This window comes from Apodemus sylvaticus, chromosome 9 (assembly GCF_947179515.1).
Source record: "Apodemus sylvaticus chromosome 9, mApoSyl1.1, whole genome shotgun sequence".
NCBI lineage: Eukaryota > Metazoa > Chordata > Mammalia > Rodentia > Muridae > Apodemus > Apodemus sylvaticus.
This window is the reverse complement of record NC_067480.1, coordinates 24,228,789-24,254,248: the sequence shown is the minus strand read 5'-3', so window position 1 is coordinate 24,254,248 and position 25,460 is coordinate 24,228,789. Positions and strand designations below refer to the sequence as shown.

The 25,460-nt window shown below is 47.2% G+C and overlaps 1 protein-coding gene across 7 annotated transcripts in view; it reads left to right on the top strand.

Moving 5' to 3' along the window:
- The window catches only part of Agap1 (ArfGAP with GTPase domain, ankyrin repeat and PH domain 1), a 432,542-nt gene that overhangs the window by 281,341 nt on the left and 125,741 nt on the right, over window positions 1–25,460 (top strand). For 5 of the 7 annotated variants that reach the window (XM_052192071.1, XM_052192067.1, XM_052192069.1 and 2 more), the window contains exons 11-12: window positions 672–840; window positions 22,312–22,470. In XM_052192071.1, coding sequence (XP_052048031.1) covers window positions 672–840; window positions 22,312–22,470 — 328 coding nt within the window. The remainder of the gene's footprint in view (window positions 1–671; window positions 841–22,311; window positions 22,471–25,460) is intronic. The other 2 variants (XM_052192070.1, XM_052192065.1) reach the window with 1 other exon arrangement.

Sequence of the window (25,460 nt, the reverse complement as noted above, 5' to 3'; positions counted from 1 at the left end):
ATCACTGTTCATCACTGAAGGAAGTCAGGACTGGAACTCAAGCAGGGCAGGAACCTGGAGGCAGGAGCTGATGCAGAGGCCATGGGTGCTGCTTACTGGCTTGCTCTCTCTGGCTGGCTCAGCCTGCTTTCTTATAGAACCCAGGACCACCAACCCAGGGACCACCCACACTAAGCTGGGCCCTCCCGTCCTCCCTCCCACTTGAGTTGCTAATTGAGAAAATGCCGCACAGCTGGATTTCGTGGAGGCATCTACTCAATTGAGGTTTCCTCCTTTCAGATAAGTGTAGCTCATCAAAGTCCATATGAAGCAAGCCTGCACAACTTAGTTACATCCTTAAATTCTGGACTGTTCTCATGGATCTCCCCATTATCCCCATGGACTATGTCTCAGAATTCACAGCACGAGCCTACATTCCCAAACTGCATCTGGGAAGCAAGAGTTCAAAGAACTAAGATCTAGTTGGCACATATCCAACCAAGTTGTTTCTTTCCCCCATTCCCAGTCCTAGATTAGGTCAGTATGTAGATGCCTAGCCTGGGCTTGAAGAAGGATGTCACCCACACCCTGCAGAAGAGCGTGACAGCCACAGGATTATAGCTCGTGACATCGATAGGGTCTTGGCTCCCATCCTGTCTCTAATCTCTCTTGGGTGTTTAACGTTCACACAGGATTACATGCAGAATGTCCACGGCAAAGAGATAGACCTCTTGAGAACCACTGTGAAGGTGCCGGGGAAGAGGCCACCCCGAGCCACGTCAGCCTGCGCCCCGATCTCCAGTCCCAAAACCAACGGCCTGGCCAAGGACATGAGCAGTTTACACATCTCACCAAATTCAGGTAAGCTCAGCCTCGGCCGCAGCTGAGGAGCCGAGGACTTCCTGCCGCAGGTAGATGGTGTAGCTTCAGGCAGGCTTTTGAAGCCTTGTTCCCTCTGAGCCTGTGTTCTGTGGCCGCAGGCAAGCCACGGCTGCACTAACATAAGGGTCCAGGGCGGCGTTCCCAGGATGGGTTAGAGCAATTGCGTGCGTGGATCAGCTGGTTAAGGTCATTCAAAGGTAGATGAATACCTGGTTACTGCAAGAGGAAGAGGCCATGAGCAGCACACCCAGACCTTCACTGAGCTGAACTATCCGTTGCTCTCTTCACTAGCACATCTCTTTCTTTTCCTCTCTCTCTCCCTCCCTCTCTCTCTCTCTCTTCTCTCTCTCTCTCTCCCTCTCTCTCTCACTCTTCCCTCCCTCTCTCCTCCCCCTCACTCTCCCCTTCCTCTCTTCTCCCCCTCATCCCCTCTCCCTCTCCCCCCTCCCTCTGTCCCTCCCCCTTCCCCTTCTCCCCTCTCCCTCTCCCTCCTTCCCTTCCTCATTAACTAAGCAACTTTGTTCTTGATTCTCTTTCAATCTGGTGTGGTGGGAACTTGCCAACTTCTGTGCAGTCACAGCCTCTGGCATTTTATTTGTTTTTACCAAGTCACGCTTGTAGGTGATTGGGAGCCATTTTGGCCCTCCTGTGATTGCTTGTCAAGAGAAGCCAGGAAAAGAGCTGGAGTCTTCTCTCAGCATGCAGAATCTCTTCAGAAAGGTGCCTTGTTTCCACTCACAAAAAGTTCCTTCTCCCACTTGCTTCAGTCTTCTCAAGGAGTTTTCTGCAGGTGCTAACGTGTGTCGGCTTCTTGGAACAATGGGCTTCTTGTTTCTGAAACGCCAGGTGCTTCTAAAGTCAGTGTGATGAACTGTACAGGGTGAATGGGACTGCTTGGTGAAAGTGGGGTGCCACGGGCGAGTCCCGGTGTGGCTCCCAGACAGTGACAGTGCCTCTCCGTATCTTACAGTGCTGGTCAAGTCAATACCCAGGTCTGCCTGGCTACCTACCTGTGTCAGCATAGACAGGAGGACCACGGAAGGGGCAGAGGTGATGGATTTGGGGCAGTTAATAATCAAACTAAAAATTGACTTCTCCTAAGGGGAAGACCAGTTCCTTCCAGAAGGGTGAGGGTGTTGCTCTGTGGCCCTTTCTGGCCTGTTCTCCTGACTCCCAAAACTGGCATCAGGTGGGAAGGGAGGAGGGTGGTACCCCAGGAAGAAGAACGAGTCAAGAATGAATAGAACATTGGTCTCCATTCTCTGTTATGTAACATCACCCTTCATTTAGTCATGAAATACTTATCCATTATGCGCACAGTGACTTTGGAGTCTCTGGCCTCCAGAATTCTCCCTGTATCTGGCAGTCACCTGTCCACTGCTCAGTCATGGCAGCGAGCATTGCTTCTGCCCACATTGACGTTTATGTGGGAGTTCCCTGGAAGGATTTAGAACACCTTCTAGATACATTTTAATGGACTGTAACACTTGGGAAATTATTTTTAAGTTGACAAAAGTAACAGGTATTTGTCCTTTATGACAGGCACTCTGTCTACATTGTGGCTGACTGAAGTCACTGCTAATTTTGTAGTGTTCCCTGTGTTCCCAAACCCAGGGACCCAGAATGTAAAGCCGAGCACGCACCAGAGGCACTCTCGGGTCCAGGGTGGCAGTTGTGAAAGGGCTGGGATCTCTAGGACGGGACCCAGGGGCAGGGAACTGCTCTGGAGGGGGGCAGCAGAGCCTGCTGGAGACCTACGTAAGGGAAGAGTCATGGTGTGTGCCAGGAGACAGTGGATAACACTAAGGTGTTCAGACCTCTTAGTGCTGAGACATGAGTTCTTGGGCTTCCAAGTAACACACCAGACATACGCCGGATTCTCTAAGAATGGGGGCTCTGTTCCTCACCCCAATCTCCTCTGCAGGAAAAGCCTTGCTTGTTGGGTAGAGGCAAGAGTCAGACCCTTTTGCATAGTCACGCCCCTCAGGTTTAGGACAGGAGCTTTCCAACCCTCCACTAGGTTGATCTGTGAGGCCACCTAGTTGATTTCCTTAGCTCTGCAGACGTCAGCTGGGACAGGGAAGTAGGAGTATGACATTAGTCACAGGGCCCCAGGGCCCCAGTCATAACGTGGGCAATGTGGCTTGGGCTTCCTCAGTAGGCATAAGGGTGATGTCATCGCTTCCAGTGAGACTCAGTGAGGCCTCAGACCACGTTCCTGGGCGATGCCTGCTAGTCCTTGGGTATAAATAAGGCTGGAGTATGGGTCTGGGATTGTAAGAGACAGCTACTTCACCAGCATGTTGTGAAACTTTAATTCAAATTGACTTCTTACATCTGGACATTAATGTAAAATGACATGTTGCTTTTCACTTAAGAAATTAAGGCACTTGCTGGGTTGTCGTTCTTAGACGCTAAATTATGCTCTGCAAGTTGAGTTTCCTGGCTTTGAAATTGTTACTAATAAAACACTCCTGTGTGAGGAACAAGTAGATAAGTGTTGTGATGGACTTTGAGCTAAAAATAGTTATTGTAGCTGTTTGCTACAATTGGACGAGTAATTGATGATACTCTTTACTCTTGAGTTCTGCTGTCTTCATGTTTTGAGAGCATGGGGTTGAGTATGTGGGGTACTTAGTTCCCAAGTTCCATTGTTACTTAGTTTTCCTACTCTGGCTGGCTGGCCTGGGGCTTGCACGTACTAAGCCTCAGCACTCAACAGTTACTCTCTGAAGCCAGCAGCAGCCTTTAGTAGTGTGGCTCAGCCAGTGATCTCTCTGTCAGGTTCTTGGTGTATATTTCCAAAATAACCTCTAGAGATAGCTCCTATAAAGTACCTACCTGGTACTGCTTTTAATTGTCATTTTCAAAATCAACAGGGTAAAAACACCCCATGCTGGGTATAAAGTTTAATCTCTTTCATCAGTTGTGAAGCTGAGTGATCCTTAGGCTTATTGCCCATGTATCTGTTTTGTAATTATTTTATGTGTCACCTTTATGTGTTCTTTTTATGGGTTCTTTTTCTTGTTGATATGGGAAAGCTCTTTATATATTAAGGATATTGGTATTTTATAATATGCAAAACTTAAATATAATATTTTTTTCTTGGGGTTGGAGAGATGGCTCAGTGGTTAAGAGCACTGTCTGCTCTTCCGAAGGTCCTGAGTTCAATCCCAGCAACCACATGGTGGCTCACAACCATCTATAGTGAGATCTGATGCCCTCTTCTGGAGTGTCTGAAGACAGCTATGATATACTTACATATGAAAATAAATAAATCTTTTAAAAAAATATTTTTTCTTACTTTTTGCAGTCTTAAATTTATACATAGGATTTTCTTCTTTTTTTTCCTGTGTCATTTCATATGTAGTTTGTACATTGAACTGTTCAAAAATGGTCTGAAGTCTGTTTGCACCTGATAGACATTTTTTTCCAAATTTTATTATTCTTTTGTTAAACCCTTTTAAAAATATCATTAACTTCTAATTCACCTTCGATTTGTTTGGATCCATTATATCTGATAGAAAATAATAAGCAAATTGTCAATTCAAGCAGCCACCTGTCTTTTCTGTTGAATGATCTTCATTAATCCTGCACCGTCTGTATGTACGGCTAAATTCGGATGAAATGCACTTTCTGGGGGCTCTCTGCTCCATCCACTGTTCTTTGTGAGATGTTGTATGCTGCTGCATTTCTGCCACAGTGTGTTACACATCAGACTTGGTTCCGTATGGCAGGGAATGCCTCAACACCCCGCCTTGACCTGCAAGTTACCCAAGTTGTTGCTGCCCATTTCTGCTCTCTCTTCCCTGACCCTCAGAACAACTGGAAAACAACTACACCACCAAATCATCTCATGCTGTTGGCCTTTTTCTTTTCTTTTCTTTTCTTTTTTTCTGAGACAGGGTCTCCTTTGAGTTCAGTGCACACCTGAACATGACCTTGAATTGCTGATTCTCCTGCCTGTGCCTCTCAAGTACTGGAATTATAGCCATGTGTCACCACACATACTTTGCGTAATAGTGACGAGTGTAAAACCCAGTCCCTAACACTGGGTTTAATTATGGGCACGGTGGGGGTGAGGAAGGGGACTCATTGCTCTTTCTGGGTTTCTTCAGGTTGGTCTTGCCCAGCTGTGGTCTTCATTCAGGTCCTAGAGAGTTTGCTAATCCATTCCGTCTTCAGAATTTTCCAGTCACCATGCTGATCTTTTTCCAGGGAAATGGTTTACCTCTTACATGATCTCAGTGGTTTCCATACACGAAAGCCCCTAGATTTTATTTTCATATCCAGCCATGTAACCTAAGTCATGTTAGTTGGGTGAGCTACAGGACACATCTCATGACTGTATCTCCGTTCCATACCACAGCGTCTGCCCAGCTCTGTTCTGGACTGACTTCATTTCTCCATCCAGTTTATGAGTAGACACAGCACTTCTTCCTTGGCTACTTGGTCTGTTATGTGCCTAGCCTTGAACAATTGCTGTGAAGATGCGGTGAGAGGAGCAGGCTAACCCTCCAGGAGCCCACCAGCTCAGTGCAGGTACTACTGCACTAAGCACACTGCTAAGGCATTGCAGATATCCGTCGGTATTGAGGGGGTAGATGGGGCCTGGCTCCTGTTATACGGTTCTCTTGCTCTTGCTCTTTTTCTTGTTGTTGTTTGGATGATTGTGTTTTGTTTTATTTTGTTTTGTTTTGACGAGACAGTGTCTCTCTGTTTAGTTCTCCATCAAGCTCAGAGTCCTCCTGCCTCTGCCTCCCAAGAGCTGGGGTTAAAGGTGTGCACCATCACACCTGGCTAGAGATGTGTCTCTGTGTATTTGGGATACCAGCATATTATGTTTATCGAATATTGTTATAGTTTACTTTTATGCATTTCATAACTTTAAATTTAGAGGTTTTATTTTTCTTTCCCCTATGTGAATGTTGAATTGTTGGAATTGCTATAATCTTAATGTCCAGTTTTCCTGGGGAAAGAGGTGGTCAAAGCACATTGTCATGGTAGCTTCCCAGTGAACCCTGTGTACCTCATGTACCTTGAGTTTCCTGTGTTCCTCCTGCCAGTCCTTTCCCCCTGGCTCCCCATATATTTCTGGGGTTCTGGTTCAGCTAGTAGCATGCTTGCCTACCCTACAGTGCACAGTCTGATCCCCAGACCCACACAGGCTGCTTTTAGGGGGATATATCTCCTGGCGTTTGAGAGATAGAGGCAGGATAATCAGGAGTTTAAGGTCATTCTTGACTACACAGCAACCTTGAGGACAGGCTGGAGTACAAGGATCTCAGCTAAGTAAATATATGGAGCTGGTGTGAAGGCTCAACAGGTAAAGGTGCTTGCCCAAGCTGTTGACCTGAGTACAATCCCCAGGACGCACTGGGGGGAGCAGAAAACCAACTTTTGTCTTCTACCTCCACACACAATAAATAAATACATTTTTAAAAGTTTTTTTTCAAAATCATCAAGTAGAAATAAGCATGAGTAAAGACAATTTTGATTAAGATGCTACAGAAGAAAATTACCGCCATTGAGTAGGACAGTCTGAAAGTCAAACTCTGAGTTGGATGGAAGAGAAAATTTTGTAAACCAAACAAAAAAGGTAAAAGATGCCCAGATAGGAGTTCGCAATTCTGACCTGTGAGAACCCCGGGTTGTAGGCGTGTAAGAGTGGTGCCCATGCAGGATGCTGGCGACAGAGCGGGTGCGTCCTTCTCAGAACAAATAACCCTGACCTCTAGAAGCCAGTTCTAAGCTTGATTGCTGCAAGCCAGTAAGAACAGAAATAATTTTTAAAAAGTCATTGGTTGGCTACCAATGTCATTAGTTGGAGAGAGAGAATATTTCTGTCTGAATATAACATTTTTTAAAAAAAAAAATACATGAGGACCTACTCCAGCAAAAATAAATGGTAAAATGGAAACATCTAGAAAAAAATGATCCACATTTGGCTGAAATCCCTTTCATGACACATCTGTCCCTCTTCTGGCTCCCCTCTGGACGCCCAGGGGAAGCTTCATTTCTGTTCCTTTAGCAGGGAGCTTATGGGAGGGACCCTAGTTGCCATAGTAACCGGGAATTTATCAGTAGCTGCGTTTTGAGAGTCTTCCCAAGTTTAATTCCTAAAATCCTTCCAAGAGAGTTGAAATGCCCTTATATGTTTTCTTTAGTGAGTTTTAGCTAACCTGGTTTGGTAAATCTTGCTACACACATGTGACCTAGATAAAATTGTATCAGCCTTAGGTTATCTGATGTCTCTGTACAAAATAGAGAAGCTTATGGCTAAGAGTAGCCACTCTGGAATCAAAAATACAGCATTGAACCCTGGCCCTGCCCTCCAGTGCAGGTCTGTTTCTATGCCTCAGCTTCCCTGACTCTAACTTCTGTGTTCTTGGCGTCTGTGACTTCCAGGGCCTTATCATTGGTTCCTGACAAGATAGGGTGGGGGAGGGGTGGCCAAATGACATTTTTTGAGTTTGCCTTTCAAATGCCTGCTAGCGGACAGACGACGTATCTAGACTGTCCCCCACTAGATACTTACTTAGATGGCCGTGCTGGGTGGCCTGGGAAGTGTCCTTTGAGGTGTTCGTGATCTCTGTGAAGGCCTCTCCCTTTTCTGTACCTTGACATCAATTTTTCGATGACTTCTGACTTCAACATCTTTGTTCTGGGGCCATAGCTTGTGTTCCTGCTCTTGTAGCATGTGTCTTTGTTGGGTTTCTACAATTATGGGTTTTTTCCCCATTCTACCCAGGTTGGCACCTCGACCCCTGTAAGAGGAACCCTTGCCCCTTTTCCTCCGCCTCCCCCACTTGAGGTCCCCTGCAGTTGGAGGCAGGCCAGCCTGCAGGAGGGCTGAGCTGATGCTCTGAGTACCATGGTGGGGGAGGGTGGACGGGGAATGTGTTTGGAGTATTGAACTGCGGTTGACATCGACAGTCTCAGCCATGCTGTTTTCTCCACACTTCAGCAATCAGGACATCCAGCAAACCCATAAAAAAACCAAACTAATAGCATGAATATTCAGTGACCTAGAATACTAATTATTGTCATGAATATTAATGGGATTGGACTTGCTCTCTTCTCTTTCTCTCCCGTCCTCTTCCTCCCTCGCTCCCTCTCTCTTTTTTTCCACTTAGCCGGCTCTGAGGATGGGTCATAATGAGAGCATTTAAGAGGGAGCGCTCTCCGCCGTGACAGGGACCCGGGCAATAAGGAGAGCTTGATTAACGCGCGCACTTGGGGGAGACATGAGAGGCTTCACGTGGGCCTGTTCGGGGGAGGCGGCGAGGCACCGGCGGCTCTGTTGCTGCTCCCGGAGATTAATGAGGCCTAAGAGTGCATTAGGAACAGTGACAAAGGTTTGATCTAATGGGCTCAGTCATTTTTCCTTTGAGTGACAGACGCACAGAAGTAATTGGCTGTGCAGAACGGCAGCTCATTGGCGGTACTTAAGGATACATTATCCCCGTTGTGTGGCCCGCAGAGGCTGTTTATCAAAACTGCTCACGCTGCAGACGGAGTCGCTAAGCTGCTGTTACAGTGGTAATAGCTATTAAAGAAAAAAAATAATAACACAGCGTCCAAATGAGATCCGTTGTTGTGTCAGAGAGACAAAGTTTTTCTTTGTTTAGTTTCAAATGGTCTAGAAAACATTTTAATAACTCTAGAGTATGGGTGGGCAGTGCGGGTCCACTGGTCCCCTGCCTGTGTGTAGAACAGCACTAGGCCTATGGTCCTGGGGCTGGGCCTCTCCCAGCCCTGCTTGCTTACCCATAATTCCCCATGCTTTAGACTCTGGCTACAACATTCTACCCTCTGATACAGAAATGGGCACTTCTGCTCAGTACCCTTCAGAGGAGTGAAAGAACATGTGTCACCCAAAGCTATTGGTTAGAAATTACTTTCCTTTAAAAAAAATCCAGTTACCATATGATACCTAGCTTCTGGAAGCCAGATTTATTAGAATAGGTTGTAATGGGTATTCAGTAATTAAATTTTGATAAAGCAATTGTTTGGTGACGCTTCTTTTATTTTCATGATGTGAGTAGCAAGTAATAAATATGAAGAAGGACATTTTTAGTTTCTTCTGAGTAACATACTTCCTGCTGTAGACTGTTGGGATGCAATCCAAAAGGAAACGGGAATATGCTTCCAACTTAGGAAGATCCTTCCCAGAAACTCAAACTAACAGTAAATTATTATTTTGTGTAAGTTCTGGCAAAGCGGTCGACCTGATTCTATAGGATTTCCACGCCAGGTGTACAGGGGATGTTGTGGTCCTGAACTACTCATTTCTATAGTAACCTATAAGTCCACAAGTAGATAAAAGCGGCCCTAGAAACTTTGCACCTCAAAAGCGTGTGTTCAGTGTTTTCTCTAATGAAACCATAGGACAAACCCGTGAGAACAGCCTGGGACAAGCGGAAGCCATGATCCCAGTTGCTGCCCCAGCAGCCTTTTAAAAGGAAAAGCCAGTGTGCAGACCTCAGCATTGGCAGGCGAGAAGCTCAGAGAAGTTGAGTCTTCAGTCTGCCTCTCTCCGCACTGTTGTTGTGTGTGTGTGTGTGTGTGTGTGTGTGTGTGTTAATTATATATTAACTGTGAATATATATATTAATTTAAGCACACTTAAATCAAGCCATCATGCAGACTATTTTATCTTTCTGAAATACATCTAGAGCATGGGGAAAAACCACAAACGACTTAATTATCGTGCTAACACCAACCCCAAGTATTCATAACTGCTCTGTGCCGCCTGTGTCATCATTAGGTACAATATGTATGCTACAAGAATTGACAGTGGGATGGGTGAGGGAGGGGAATGGTAAAGCCACAGGGCCATTGGCCTCTTCCAGTGACTTGTCTTGTTCTAGAGAGACAATAGCCAAGTCTCCTCAAAAAAGAACTGTAAACAAGTATATTTTGTGCAAAAGACACCTGTTGCTCTGATCCCAAAAAGAAAAAAAAAATGCTTTAAAGGGCGCTGGAGAGCCATGGCTCAGGGGTTAAGAATGCTTCACTGCTCTTGCAGAGGACCCAGCTTTTGGTCTCCAGCACCCCTACATGACAACAATCATCTGTAACTCCAGGTCAAGGGTTCTGATGCCCTCTTCTGGCTGCTGCAGGCACTACATGCATGTGGTGTGCATACATGCAAGCAAAAGATATTTGTATATGTTAAAATAGATGTGTATATATGTATGTGAATATATATTAATTTAAGAACACTTAGGCATGGCTCTTGAGACTGAACATTTTGTTTTTTGGAAGGTTAGCCAAATAAGGACCAGGTATAAATAACCCTGGAAAGTTTTATAAAACTACTTTTCTGACTATGCCTGTATGCTCTTGGTTGATGCAAAAAGCCCAGGTTTTAACACCCTTTTGTGTAATGATTCCATCCCTGCGTGTACATTTGGTCATGTTACTTACACATGTAGTGGGTTGCTGCCAAGCGAGCTTCCTGATGGCTTCCCTCGAACACCCACAGTATTTTTCCAGCAGGTGCTGGTAAGCAGATGCAAATTGGCAAACTGGAGAAGGGCTTGTATGGTTGAACTTTGAGTGCTGGTTCTGGTGGGGAAGGCTTTGGCGTTGCCTTGGGAATACATGTGTCTTTCTAAATCACCTCTCTTAGATGGAAACTGCCCTGAGATGCTCAGCGCTGGCTCTTGAGCTGTGCTGATGTGCTGATGCTTCCATCCTGAGGAAGACTAGCTGCCAGTGATGGTGCTAGGAGCTCTGCTGCCCTCTCGCTGCCTGTCACACACTGACAGGAAGCAGTCCTTACTGTTCCCTGTGTCCCACATGTGTTCCTCTCTCTTCTCTATCCCTCTTTTAGAAGCTACATCTCACCAGGCCGTGGTGGCGCACGCCTTTAATTCCAGCCCTTGGGAGGCAGAGACAGGCGGATTTCTGAGTTCAAGGCCAGCCTGGTCTACAGAGTGAGTTCCAGGACAGCCAGGGCTACACAGAGAAACCCTGTCTGGGGGTGGGGGAGGGGAGAAGAAGAAGCTACATCTCACAGCACAGCATGGGTTATCCCCAGTGCTAAGTTTCTCCCTGGCCACCGGATGTATTCGGTGGCATTGCCCGGTGAGTTAGTGAGCTCACATGAAGTGAAGCCAACTGTGAGCCCAGAGCTAGCCTAGGCACGACTAGGAGATCGCCTGCAGACCAGCAAGGAGCACATGCAGACCCTCTGTCTGGATATGGAAGAGTTAGCCGCTTTGAAACTTTTACTAAAAACTAAGTAAACAAACTGTAGAGGAAAGGAGAACCCACTATCAATGAGATGGCCAACTCTCGAGGTGGTCAGAGAGTACCGTGTATGGTTTGATCGTTTCTTTGTTTATTACTGGCCTTATCACATTCATTTTTATGTTTTATAAAATGTGGTCTGCGTTGTTCTAATATTGGCAGTCCTCTTTGGGGCGTTGGTCATTAAGAAAATGATCCGAAATGTGGATCGGAAAGATTTACGCCACTCACTGCAGCCCTGACCCCTCCGAGAAGTTAGCCTAGGAAAGCCCAAAGTGTACGATAATCTATCTTGTGTCTAACCATGGGAACGTGCAACTAGAATCGCCTTTGAGCCACCAATACCAGGTGCCTACATTAACTCAACAGGCTGGAGTCTGGGTCTCCAAATAAGATAAACGGTCGTGTGACAGTATCAGGAAGCAGGGCCAGGCAGAGGGAGTGCTCTGCAGACCACATGCTTACCCCCGATCCCGACAGCCTGAGTTCAGTTCTGGGACCCACACGGTAAAAGTGGGGAACCGATTCCCACAAATTGTCTTCTGACCTTCACATGATGCGTGCCTACACACATGCACGCCAGAGTTTTTTTAAAAGGATATTTAGCAAAATATCTTTTCTATGGTTGTAGCTAAGGAAAAGATCTACATGTATCTAGTAAAGTGTGGTCCTGTTTGCCATGATGCTGATGGACTTAACCTGAGTTACTCATTTGGCAAAATTGATTTTAAGGAATTTATGCAATAAGATAGACTTTCATTATTTTCCTTTGGCACCATAACTAGAGAGAAATCAGACTAAGAAACACTATTTGCACATTTTAGGGAACATCTCAACTTCTCTAATTCTAGGCTTTTGACTTTGAGTGTGGTCATCCTGGGAATTTAGTTAATCAGATGTTTCACTGCTCCGAGGTCTAGACTGAAAAAGTATAGTAACAGAAAGATATACCCTACAGCAAATAATCCCAGCTCTATGTCTCAGTCGTGAGCATGTTGAATAGCATCTGTCTACAAAACAGGAGCCGAAGCATGCAGGGGAGCTATGGCCTGCGAGGCCAGGGCTCTGCACCTGAATAAAAGACTGGACATCGCCTTGGGGAGAACAGCAATTCTCTTGGACAGAAATTCTGGTCGCCAAAAGGAGGGCAGCTTTCCAATGCAAATACTGGAGCAGACAGCCTCTCTCACAGGCACGTCAATCATTTGGATTTCACTTTTTATGGTGGTGGTGTGAGTTTTATTCTTTTCTGCTTGTAATTAGAGGACAGAATATTGTCAGTCCTAATATTGGGGACAGCCTAGTTTCAAATGCCTTGACCGTTGGAATAGCCTGTCATCCAGCAGTGATTTCTGGGACCCTGTTTTCCTACGTATCCGTTCCCATGTCAGCTTTGGGAGCCTGGACTGGAGATGTGTTCTCTGACTGTTAGTTGAGTGAAGGCCTCAGTAAGGAAATGGTTTTTTTCCATTACATTCTAGAGTTAGGGTTTGGGTTTGGGTTTTTAAAGTTAGAATTCCATTATGACTGTTTCTGGCTTGGTGTTCCACAGGAGCCTTTCTAGCTTCTCATTCTCACCCAGCATGCATGGAAGTTCATGGCCATTTCATCAGTAACTGAAGCAATTAATTGTTTCATTCTTATTTAACCAATAAGCCAAAGCCAAGGATTTGGGTTGGGTTTTTTTGTTTGGTTGTTTTTTTTTTTTTTACACACCCCCTTTAGTTAAACTCTTTGGTAAAGTTACAACCTGTTTGTAAAGCTAGACAGGAAACAGAATAGGTAATGAAAATGTGTTTTAAAGGGATGATTGTTGATGAACGTGCACTTGAAGGCTGCAGAAAGCCATCGTCTCAGAGGATGTACTCTTTTTAATCAGAGCAGGCTATTTTTAATGTACTAAGCTTATGGCTTAAAAGAGGGAGTCTGTCTTTGATGTCATTTGGGGGATGAAAACATCCTCGTTCAATAGAGGAGCAGCATCTTTTCCACGCTCATTTGAGATCAGTTCAGGCAACATACTGATGCTCATTCAGATATAAATGCCATATTCACTTTGAAATGCAAATTGTTTAAAGAAAAATAGCATATGGTGGAGGTAAGTATCTTTTCAAATCAACTCTTACACTTTTAGGGGAGGTAAGTACAAGGAAAATTATTCTTTGGAGAGAATATCAGGGCTTCTGACACTGGGAAGCTTGTGCTCATCAGGAGGAGCAGCTAAGCCCACGCACAGCACATATCCATATCAAGGAAGAGGCCCGGGGACGGGGATTAGCATGGTAATGCGGCTGCCCCCTGCTAATCAGGCAGCACCAGCTGATCCCGGAAGCAGGTTTTCCAGGAAGAGTCTCCCTAAGCCCTGAGCTGGCCAGGTAACTGACTAATATTTGGTAATATTTGGGAGGAAGTTCCCAGATGAAAAGCCAAGTTGGTGCTTCAGGGACGTATTGAGAGTCGGCATCCCAGACTGTTCAGAGCAGGGTCGTGCCCTGGGACTCACTGCTGCGAAGTTTCCTCTGCCTATCCCAGTCCTTGCTTTTGAAGCAGCATCTGTATTCACAAGCCAGCAGGGCAGCAGGTCTTGTTTTTTTTTTTCTTCAACTTTGTGGGAAGGGTAAATGTAACCAATACAGTATTTGTGTAAAAAGTGCAAAACTCAAGCTGGGGAAGTGACTCAGTGGATAAAAGCACCTGCCAGGTGACGGACAACCTGAGTTTGATTCCCAGAACCCATATGGTGAAAGAAGAGAAACAACTCTCAAAAAATTGTTCTGTGAGCTCCACACTAGGGCAAGGATGCACCTACACACACAAACATTCATTAAAAAATGTTTAAAGGCAGTGAAGTATTCTGAAATGTAGCTGAATGGGGGGGGGGCTTTGCTGGCAGCCCTGAGGTCCCCCCCCCCCGTTTCTGCCTTCAGTGCACACAAGCATGGCCCCTGTCACTTAGCATCCCCTGATGTGACATGCCCCTTGACAGTCCTGACAGCCTGAGTGGTCCTCCTTGCTGCCACCTGCCCTTGGTCTGTGTGCTGCTCATCCTCCTGCCATTGGTCAGTGCCTCCTCCACTCCGGTGGTATGTGGGTGATGACTGCTGTGGCGTGCCCGTGGAAAGCGGGTCCAGCTGCTAACATCCAGGATGGGAGTATGGAGCGCAACCACAGTGGCCGTCCGCGTTTGTGCTTCTGGGAAGCCATGGTTGAACCGATCTGGACATGGACCTGGTTGGGGGAGGGGTGAACTAAGAGGGAAATATTTAAAGAGAAGTGAACCAGACTCGGACACTCTGTGGAGCTTTGTGCTAACACAAGTCTGAGGTTGCCCTGTGAGAGTGCGGTGTGTCCTCTGCAGGCTCCACTCCCCCTCCATTGTCCAGGGATAGTGTGACTCCACAGTCTAAACTCTGGAGTTTAGAGTTCCAGTGTTCCAAGTTTACAGTGTTCCAAGGGAGGCCTTCCAGCAGGGGGAGCCCCCTGCCCCTCAGTCTCTCTGAAGGCTTCTGTGTCTCTGTGCATGAATGGGGGACCCTGGGGTTGTCAGACTCCTTCAGGTAAATTAGATTACAAGTTTGCTGAGGGTGTCCGTGCCAGGTGCACAGGGCCTGAGTGTGATGAGACAAGGCTTCTAAGACAAGGAATCGGGGCAAGAAAGACACAGAGGACCCCTCCTCTGTTCCAACCTGTTGCCTGGCTGATAAGACTTGTGGGCCAGGATAATTTACAGCCCACCCCAGAAGCAGCAGTGGCCAGAAGGTCAGCACTGCCACCACCCCAGGCCCAGTTCTCTCAAGATGGCATGGCACATAGCATGCTGATATAGTCCAGAACCTAAATGAAGGACAGTCTTCTGTGGTTGGGGGCAAGCCTACTTTTGCCATAGGAACTGACATTATCACAGGCAGTAGAAATTTCTGCCCTTCTCTGGGGAATGCGCTGTCCCTGTCATCAGTGTGCTCTGCAGACACCCTTGAGAAAAAGGCATAAAACAAGGTGCTGGTGATCACACCCACAAGATTCAAGGAAAACCAAGATCCACAGAAAGCTGCCTGCCCACTGTGGCGAGTAGGACATGTACAGTGAGGCCACAAGAGCGTCAGGGTGCAGGAGCAAAAGAAGCAGATGGCCTTGTTCCAAGAGACTCAGCCCTGAGGAGTCCGGTGGCCTCTTGGCCTCAGGAAGTAGATACCTCCTTTCAAGGCCCTGGTCTGTGACTGCATCAGAACACCCCCCTCCCAGGTCCGTCTTCCATCCCATCAAAGAGGAGACCTAATATGGCTTCCAGTGGGTACCAGCTCTGGCCTTCAGAATCCTCCACATCCCAAAGACCCCAAATTTATGTTACCTTCCCAGGCATACCAGCAAAATGCTGTCTGACAAAGTATGCATGTGATCTTTTTAAGAGGTTGCTCCTCAGGCTGGAGAGATGGCTCAACGGTTAAGAGCACTGACTGCTCTTCCAAAGGTCCTGAGTTCAAATCCCACAACCACATGGTAGCTCACAACCATCTGTAATGAGATATGACTCCCTCTTCTGGAGTGTCTGAAGAGAGCTACAGTGTACTTACATATAATAATAAATCTTTAAAAAAAACAAAACAAAAAAACAGGTTGCTCCTCAGCTGAGACCTACCTTAGACTTTTCTGCTGGCCATTCCCTTGGCATGGCTGCTGCAGGCTGGCAGCTTCAGCTGGGGGTGTGATTGTGTCTTATAGGACTTCTGGCATATTTAGTTTGTAACTCAATCCTGTTGACCATCTCATGCTTGAAATTCTAACACTAGGTAGCAAAAGCTCAAGATATACCCTGGTCATAGTATAGTTACAGGTTTCACTAAACGTGTGTAGCATCAGCACCCTAGCCCTTCAACTTAATGATAGGGATCAAAGCCAGCTGCCACATCACTGGCGTACTTCAGCCTGGTTTTGAAGGTGTCTGAGACAGTGCTTATACACACTTCTGCCTTAAGTGGTCTTGAGGTCAAGGTCTTTAGCTCTCAGACAGTTAGATAAGGACTGACTTCACAGTCCTTCACAGATAAGAACTCCTGCTTCTTGGCCTAATTAATAATTTGCCAGCATGAAGTGAATTGCCACCCAATGAGAGTCCTAGCCCTCAAGTGCTTGAAGAATAAAAGTATCTTAAGCATAACTACTACTTGTGTGTGTGTGTGTGTAGATGTTTGCAGAAGTGTAAGTTCCTTATGTGGTGGCCTAGGCAGGTCCTGCTAGATACTCCCCTGTGGACACTATACATGGGGGATAGTAATATTTGAGCAATTAGCGATGTGCATGCACTTGGAAACAAGTGGAGCTATGTGTTACATGTTTGCAGGTGTATATTTAAAAAAAAAGAAAAGAAAAGAAAAGCATTAAGATACTGCCCTGATCAGTATGACATAACCTAGAGACCAGAGTTTCAGCTGATGATTTCCCAGATCAGGAATTCCTGTGGTCATGTCTGTGGAGGATGTCTTGATTCTTGTTTGATATAAGAGAGCCGAGCCCTCTGTGGGCAGCACCATCCCCTAGGCTGGATAAGAAAGCTAACTAAGCATGCCCGAGTCTGTGAGCCAGTCAGCAGTCTTCCTCTGTGGTTTCTGCCTCAAGCTCTTGCTTGTGTTCGTGCCCCAACTTCTCTCAGTGATGGACTGTGACCTAGAATTATCAAATAATGTCCTCCCCTCAGCTTCTTTCGGTTTGTGTGTTTTTATTATAGAAATGGAAAGGAAATTAGAATAGAAATTGTCCCCTGATGCAGTTAAAAATGGGTGTAGGTACAAAAGAATGCTCAGTAGATCCTAAACATTGTAGGGTTATTCCTTTGCATGGCAGACTCACTAAAGGGATAGAAACAGCCAGAAATGTGTTTATTGGAGATGCTTCTTGACCCTGCTAAGCAAACTCTATATGGTGTGTGCAGCTTTGGGTAGTGGTTTGCCTCCAGGTCTTATATATGTATGTTTATGGGCTTCTGAACAGTGTATTGAGTATAGAAATAATTCCTGGTGTTCATATCTTTCTTATTTTCAATTGGACAAATAAATACTTGCATCACCCATGAGGGTATCTGGTTTAATATGCTGTCATTGTTTTTGAGACAAGGTCTCCTTTTAAATCTTAGAGCTCATAATATAGACCAGGCTGGCATCAAACCTGCAGCCAGCCAGCCTCTTGCCTTTGGCTCCTGAATGCTGGGTGTATGTCACCATGCCTGACAAAGAAGACATTTTTGGTTTATTGTGTCACAATTGGTACAAGTCGTAACTCATGTTAAAATGGAATAAAATAGTACATATGGAAAAAAAAAAGAGCTTTAATCCCAGAGGAAATCAGAACTGTTGGGTTTCTGGGATATTTACCTCTATTTTTGGAAAACTGTTTTACTCTGAGTCATGAAAGAGTAGGAACCAGTGGGCAGGGGTCTGAGAAGATGTCAAGACTGATGCGTCCAGACAGTTCAGGTGATGCTGCCTCTGCTCATGGTGTCAGGAGCAAAGCCAGGGCCACAGCTGTCAGACATTCTCATTAGCTAAGTGATGCCAAAAGCCATATATTTTGATTTTTTATTTATTTGGAGGGGGGGATATTTTATGAACAGAGGACAATTTGAAAGAGTCAGGTCTCTCCTCTCTGTGGAATCAGACTCAAGTCATCAGAGAGCAAATGTTTTTGTTAGCTGAACCCCTTGCTCACCCAAACCATGGATTGTTTTGAAATAAAATCTCCAATTTAATTCTACTTAGGGTATAAAAATCATTGTACGTAGGCAGAACTGTTATCTGTGAGCACTTCCTGGCCATTACTCCAGGCCAGGGTATTAGCACACAGCTCAGAAGTCTCCCTTCATAACTGCAGTCGGTTTAGTCTTGCCTCTGGGATGTGGGGTGTCTGGTTAGATGGGGGCTGCTTTCTCAGAGTATCTGCTTTCTCAGAGCAGCTAGGATAGCCAGGGCCCTTCTAGACGCAGGTCTCCTTGGCCACGAGTCCTCTTTGCCTCCCTGGAGACTCCCTCCTGCTCAGAAGGTGAGCCCTGCCAAACCCAGAGCTGCCTCACCAGCATCTTACTACGTCTGGCTAGTGCTTAAATGTCATTTGATGAACAGCAGGAAGAGGCTTGCCATGGAGAGCAGCAGCCAGGAATGTGTGAACAGCCTCGTCCTGGTGCTGTCTGTAGCGGATGCACTGTGAGAAAATCTGCCCTCACTTCCCAGCGCTTTGGCATCCCAGCAACCCTGAGCACTCCTTCAGACATCTCCATCCAAATGTCTGTGCTGCTCCTGCAAGTTCAGGTGGACTTGTGGTTCAGGTGCTTGTGGTTCCTCCCAAGGCCTGTTTCCCTAGTCAATGATGAAGACTTGGGAATTCCAAGAAAGTCACTTCAGAAGGGTTAGGCGGGTTGTCCTGCAGGCCCGCCCTTCAGGAAGGGATTTCAGCCTTCAGGTCACACAGAGCTGAAGATAGTTTTGAATTCACCCGAACAAGTCCCACAAGCTTTATTCAGTTTTATCTACGTATTATAACATGATTACCCTATTCTCAGTCTTCACTGATGATAGTGTCAAAAGTTTGGATGCCTGTGAGTTTCTTCATTACTGTCTCTTTGATAAAATGCAATGACAAAAAGCAACTTCAAGGAGAAAGGGTTTGCCGTAGCTCACAGTTCCAGCGTCCAGCCCCTCACCTCAGGGAAGTCAAGGCAGGAGTCCACCGAGAGGAGCAGAGGGAGATGAATGTGTCCATCCTTACACTCAGCAGACTTCATACACTCACTCCTCTTATAGTCCAGGGCCCTTCCACTCCCAGGCCGGCCCTTCCCCCATCAATTAAAGCAACCAAGACAGTCCCCCACAGATGTACCCACAGGCCGCCCCTCATTGACACTCTCTTCCCAGGTGACTCTAGATTGTCAAAATGGCAGTTAAAACTAACCATCCATGGTGGTTTGAATATGCTTGGCCCAGGGAGTGGCACTATTAGGAGGTGTGGCCTTGTTGAAATAGGTGTGTCACTGTGCAGTGGGAGCCAGTCTTCAAGCAACCTTCAGATGAAGATGTAGACCTCTCAGCTCCTCCTGCACCATGCCAGCCTGGATGCTGCCATGCTCCTACCTTGATGATAATGGACTGAACCTCTGAACCTGTAGGCCAGCCCCAGTTAAATGTTGTCCTTAGAAGAGTTGCCTCGGTCATGGTGTCTCTTCATAGCAGTGCAAACCCTAAGTCACCATCACAGCTTTGTTGCTGGAGAGTGTTGCTGGTGGCTGGTGTTGAGTGTTGTCATCCTGGACCAGAAGATGATGAAGCTTGTTTTCAGTTTCTGAGGTGTTTGGACCTGTGGGCATAAAGCATGTGTATGCAGAATCATCTTGACATGTTGCTAATTGGTATGAGTCTCTATAAGGCTGGATGGACTCAGAGGATGTCCAAGGCCAAAAGGCGTCTCCCCCTCATTCCCTGGGGCATGTAACACCTCCCCACCCCACTTCATTCTTCTGAGAAGAAGCCTCCTAGCCTGTGGTTTGTAGTACAGGCTGGCCTGGAGCTCACTGTGGTACAGTCGCCACCTCTTCAGTACTATAGCTCTCAGTCTTGCGTGGCTCTTCTTCCATTATAGCAGCTTCTGTCTGCAGAGACCTCATGGGATAGAAATGGGAGGGAACCAGGGGAGACACTGGGTGGGGTGGTGGTCCTTTTGTAAATACAGCCTCGATGGGTAGACATATGGCATCGGTGTGCCCAGGAAAAGGGGACTAGATGGGCAGTGTGGGTTCCAGAGCCAGTGGGAGTGACGCTAGCAGAGAGGCAGCCAGCCCAAAGCAGGCTCAGGGAATGGCCTCAGAACTGACTCCCCAAGTCTCCCTGCCCTCCCTCCTTTACATCCCTGCCCTGCTCCTCTTCTCCTAGTACCTAAGAGCAGTGCACACAGCTCATGTAGGCGGCCCCCAGCAGAACAGCCTGGCAGAGGGGCTACGGAACCACAGCTCTGTTCCTGTGGAGGGAGCCCCCTCACCCACTCAGAGGAAGGGTGCTGTCTCTGTACTATGGGAATGAGTTTACCAAGAGGCAGCTCCACTGTGGCCTCAGAAGAGGCATGTGAGGAATCCTGGCAGCTGTGTATAATGTCTCCCTGGTAACAGCAGCCCCTCCCCAGCTGCTAGGAGGTGTTGGGCAGGAACAGGGTCTTGTTATTCATGGCACTGTCCCTGAGACCATGGGCCTCAGAATAGTAGTGTTCCTTTCCAGGGTGTTTAGATACTCCTATGCCTGCAGACTGTGACAGCTGGGGGAGGCTGGCCCTGAGGCTTTGAACACCCCTGCGCGTGTGCGCACGCGCGCGCGCACACACACACACGTGCACGTGCACGCACGCACTCACGCTCGCACGCACAAACAGCTTTCAGGCACCTGGCCCAAATGTCTGTTGGGATGAAGAGCTTGGCTTGCACTTACCTATGTTGAATGTTGGTCTTAGTTCAGAGTTCTTGAAGGTCTGCTCCGACTCATGTAACCTGGCCATCTAGAATGACAGCAGGGTCAGGCTGTCGGGGACTCTGCAGTTTGGACACTCTCAGGCCTGCTTCTCTGTTCCCAGGATGCCACTGAACGGGAAGGTCTGTGGCCCTCGGCTCTTCCCTCTGCTGTGACTTCTGGGTTTTGGTCTGGACCCACACAGGTGGTTTCCCCTCTGAGGTTCAAACAACACTCAGTTCAGACAACAGCAAAGAACCGGTGTTCTGTTGTGCTTCTGTTTTTGATGGAGAGACATCTTTATGTTCGTTAATGTGAATTGGTTGTAGGATCATCTTGGTGTGTGAGGACATTGGTAGATTGGGATGTAGTTGATAAAGAGTGGACCCTAAGTGCAAGCAGCACCATACCAGGATCTGTAGCCCCAGGCTGGAGAGATCTGGAGGACCCAGCTAAGCACTGGTCCTCAGGGTCCTGGCTGTAGTTACAATGTGACCAGTTCCTCAAGCTGTCAGTCAGACACAAAGTTCTCATAAGCTGCTTTCTTCAGGTGTTCTGTCACAGTGATGGGACAGATAACCAGCAGTCTTTACTTAACACATTGTGGTGTTCTGCTCCGTACTGCCTCTCACCAAACAACTAAGTTACTGTGTGCGCGCGTGTGTGTGTGTGTGTGAGTGTGTGTGAATTCATATTCTTTCAGCCCTGCCCCTTATCCATGAAAGTCAGAAGCCTAATTTCTAAAGCCTCTGCTTGGTGAGACTTGGGCACTAATGGTGGACCACTCACTCAAAGCCCTGCTCCAGGAAAACTTTCCACTGAGATAGTTCTGAACCAAAACCACTAGGAAAGTTCAAAAATGAGAAGCCAGTAGCTGGGCATGGTGGTGCACGCCTTCTCTGTGAGCTTGGGGTCTATATAGTGAGTTTCCACACAGCTAGGGCTATGTAGAAAGACCCTGTCTTCAAAAGCAAACAAATCAAAACCCAAACAGTATCTCCAAAGAGCCACACTGCTCTTAACAGACCCATTCACAAGCATGGTTGTGACTGACTAAGCCTTAGAGAAAAGCAGCTAAGTAATTACCTTGCTGAGTCTAAAATTGGTGTGACCAGGCAATCAAGTGTTTTGATGTTGAGCAACTGACTCAAATCATCGTGCCTACAAAAGAACTATCTTCCTTCTCAGCCCCTGTGAGCTCTGAAGCACGGGGTGACTTTTGTTCTTGAGAATCTTTACAAGGTCAGTAGTGAGGGTCTCCACTGTAGTGCCTCTGTGTTGATTATAAGGGACAGTTGTCCTATGAGCAGCGTCCCCTAGTAACAGACAGTTGCCTCCCCGTGGATGAGCCTGTGTGGGTAGGTTGGCATGACCAGCCTCCCATGGTCCTCTTTTTGTCCCGTGGTGACTTGCTCTGTTCTCACTGGTTCTCTTGTCCTTAGAGATTGTAGCAGGACTACTTGTCTTTGGAATGGATTTATGGGCAGTTGCCCACAGCCTTTCTTCACTCTTGTTCACTGGGGCACCATTGGGGTTCACAGTGTCCTTTTCTTCGTGATCTTGTGCTATACAAGGCTTCCTTTGACTTACCAGGCAAAATGACAGTAGCGTGCAGGGCTCAGGTACTTATGCCAGCGTGAAGCCCCACAGATGAGGTCATGCTGGCTTCTGTGGTCTGCAGTCCAGCATGGTGTTCACCTGACTTGTTTATTCCTAGGGAATGTCACTAGTGCGTCTGGGTCTCAGATGGCAAGCGGCATCAGCCTGGTCTCCTTCAACAGCCGACCCGATGGCATGCACCAGCGCTCCTACTCAGTCTCCAGTGCCGACCAGTGGAGTGACGCTACAGTCATTGCAAACTCAGCCATCAGCAGTGGTAAGAGGGGGCACAACTGCGGCCATCTCCTGGTCCTCTGTGAAAGCCAGGGGCTGGGTTCAATGCCCAGGGCACCCGTGCTCCATCGGGAGCATGGTGCCATGGGCTGCTGTGACAGTGGCACGCATGTCTCAGCAGTCATCTGTGAGCACTTTGTCCTTGATCTCCTGTCTCATCTACATCCCATCATCCATCTGTTCTCTGCTCAGGGCATAGACCTTGAGTCCTCTTCACCTGTCAGATCTAGAAGTGGAGGCTGCAGATGGGACAGGTGTCTTACCTGTGGTTACGTAACAGGGACATAGTGAAGTTGAAAAGGAATGTCAGATGTTATAGCTCAGTCTTCTGCCCCACCAGGATCAATGGCATCTCACCACCCGTACTTATTTTGTACTGTTGAGTCAGTTCGTCTGCCTCTCAGTCTTTAGGATTCCTGGCGTAGCTTCTAAGTTCTGGGGAATCCCCTCCCTCATCTCTCCTAGATTTCCACATTTTTTTGACAAGTATGGCCTGCTTCTTGGGGGACAGATGTGGCACCCTGGAAACTGCCTTTGATGTTTGTGTGACAGCATGAATTATGCAGCGTGCCCCGTGCACTGGCTGCTGCTGCTTGCTTTGCCCGTGGCATTCTGTCTGTGGCCTGTTCACCGGTATTTAAGGGAATTCCCACTGTTGTATGTAATCTATCAGACAGGGTTTTGAGAGTCATTTTAGCATAATTTGTTCTAATTAAAAGATTCCACGTCAGGTCTTCCCTGTGGACCCACCGGCTGCTGCAGCAGGACGCTTGCTTTGGGTAAACACCATCTTACTTCTGATCGTTCCACGGCGCTCCAATAGACAGGAACAAACAAATGCTTCTGACCAAGTCTTCTCAAAACCAAGAGAGAAGCAGGGTCAGGAAAGGTGATCTGAACAGAGGGGTGTCAGACAGCTCCCAGGAGCTGGCTAGAAGGGCAGAAACCCAGGCTACTCCCCGACACTAGGGCAGGCACCATGTGCCACCTCCCACCCATTTCCACTGTCCCACATTTACTGCACAGATCCATCTGGGGCCAGCCCCCCTTCCCGCCATCTTTAAGGAGCACAGGAGTACAGAATCCTATGTGTGTGTAAGCGCATTATGCAGCATCTCAGCACCCAAATGTTCCCCTGCGGTGCTCCACGATAGCAACTGAGAAGACAAGCCCGAGGGCTTTCCATCATGATTTTCTTCTTTCTTGGGACACAAGACTCTTCTTTTTGTAATCACTTTATCTACCACCAAACCTCTCTCCCCCTGCCCCACAGGCCCACCTCTGATCTATGTGTGGGGGCAGCAGCATCTAGCCCGATGGCAGTGGTGCAGACAGCCTGGATGCTTTAGAGTTTACCTCAGCCTGCATTGTGAAGGGCTTGTCTTCTGGCCCAGCACCAGAAGTCTCTTTTCTCTGCCCTGTCATCCACCCTAAATTAAGACTTAGGCTTCAGAGAACTTCTCAGTCCTTACCCCTTTGACACCCAGGTACCCCTGGGGTGTCTGCCTCTAGGCAGCGGTGAGCCACTCCTAATTAGATAGATGACTTTGTAGTGGGTAAAACTGGGAGGCAGGAGGCAGGAGGCAGGAGGCGCTGGCTAAATTAAGAGAAGGCAAGAGGAGCCCAATCTGTGAGATGGAATGCTCCAGTGCTTTATGGCTATTACTGTTGTGTGCCTTTACATTTAAATACCTGAGGTTTAAAAGTAAACGTCTAATAGAATTTGGCATTGCTAACGTGAGCCCAGCATCTGCCCTCGGAGAAAAATCTAGACAGCTCTGTTCAGGGTTTCAAATTGCTGTCTGCTGTCTCGTGAGCAGCAGAAGGGCTTGGATCCCTCTTCCACTAAGTACCACATGCTGCGCCTGTAATTTTTTAAATGCAGAGTATATTCGTCTTGGACTTCTGCACTGGAAAAGGCTGTTCCAGTAGTACATGAAAAATTAATTTTTTTACATTTTTCCTCACTCTCCTAAGTGTTTGACAGAAGTAATTTTTGCAGCAAGAGAGAATAAAAAACTGGTGGCTGTAAATTCCTGTCCTGGAACCTCTTGTGTAGATTCTTTATGGACCCAGAATTGATCTACACGTCAGATCCTGTTGTGGTCTGAACTGTTTATCACCGTAATGGCAGTAGTGAGCCCGAGAACACCAACTTATAATCCTGGGTGAAAGAAATTGGTGTTTGCAGTCAATGAAGAGGGGCTTAGCATTATTGATAGATTCAGAACAATTATCTCTGCAACAACTATTGGCTGAGGGTTTCCTCGACTCCTACTAGAAGCCTGCGATTTTTTATTTTTTATTAATCATCTTCTTACTAGTAATTTCCTCTGGAAGCGTTAGGCAGGAGTGAGCATTCCTGCTGCGAGCAGGGGGCCCTGGAGGGCCATCTGTAGCAAACTTGGTTGTCATAGCACACTTTAAGGCAAGGTGTTTGTTTTAGATGCATCACCTCTGTGCCAAGGGCGAGAGTCTGTCTGTCTCTCTCTCTCTCTCTCTCTCTCTCTCTCTCTCTCTCTCTCTCTCTCACACACACACACACACACACACACACACACGCACACGCACACGCACACGCACACCTGCATTTGTCTTTCAGTGTTGTGGAGTGTCTGGCCCAGTCTGCCACTCCCCAGCACCCATACCCACCCCACCCCTTGCCCCTTGCAAGCGCCAGCCTCCGATGGCCTCGGCTGTGTCTGTTGCTATGGCAGCCGCGCTCTCAACCCCCCAATCCCCGCGGCTGTCAGGTTGTTCTGATAACTCCACCCTTTCACAGATTGCTTCAATCCAACAGTTTATCTTCTGCCTCAATGACCGGCTGCCACAGCGAATACATTTCTTCCTATGACTTCCGCGCCCTGCAGCGCCCTTCAGGCTCCCCGGCTCGTGCAGCTTTGGCCGTGTTAAGCACAAACACCATTTCTGTTTTCTGTGGGGAAGTCGTATGTGCCATCTGTGTGCATGTAC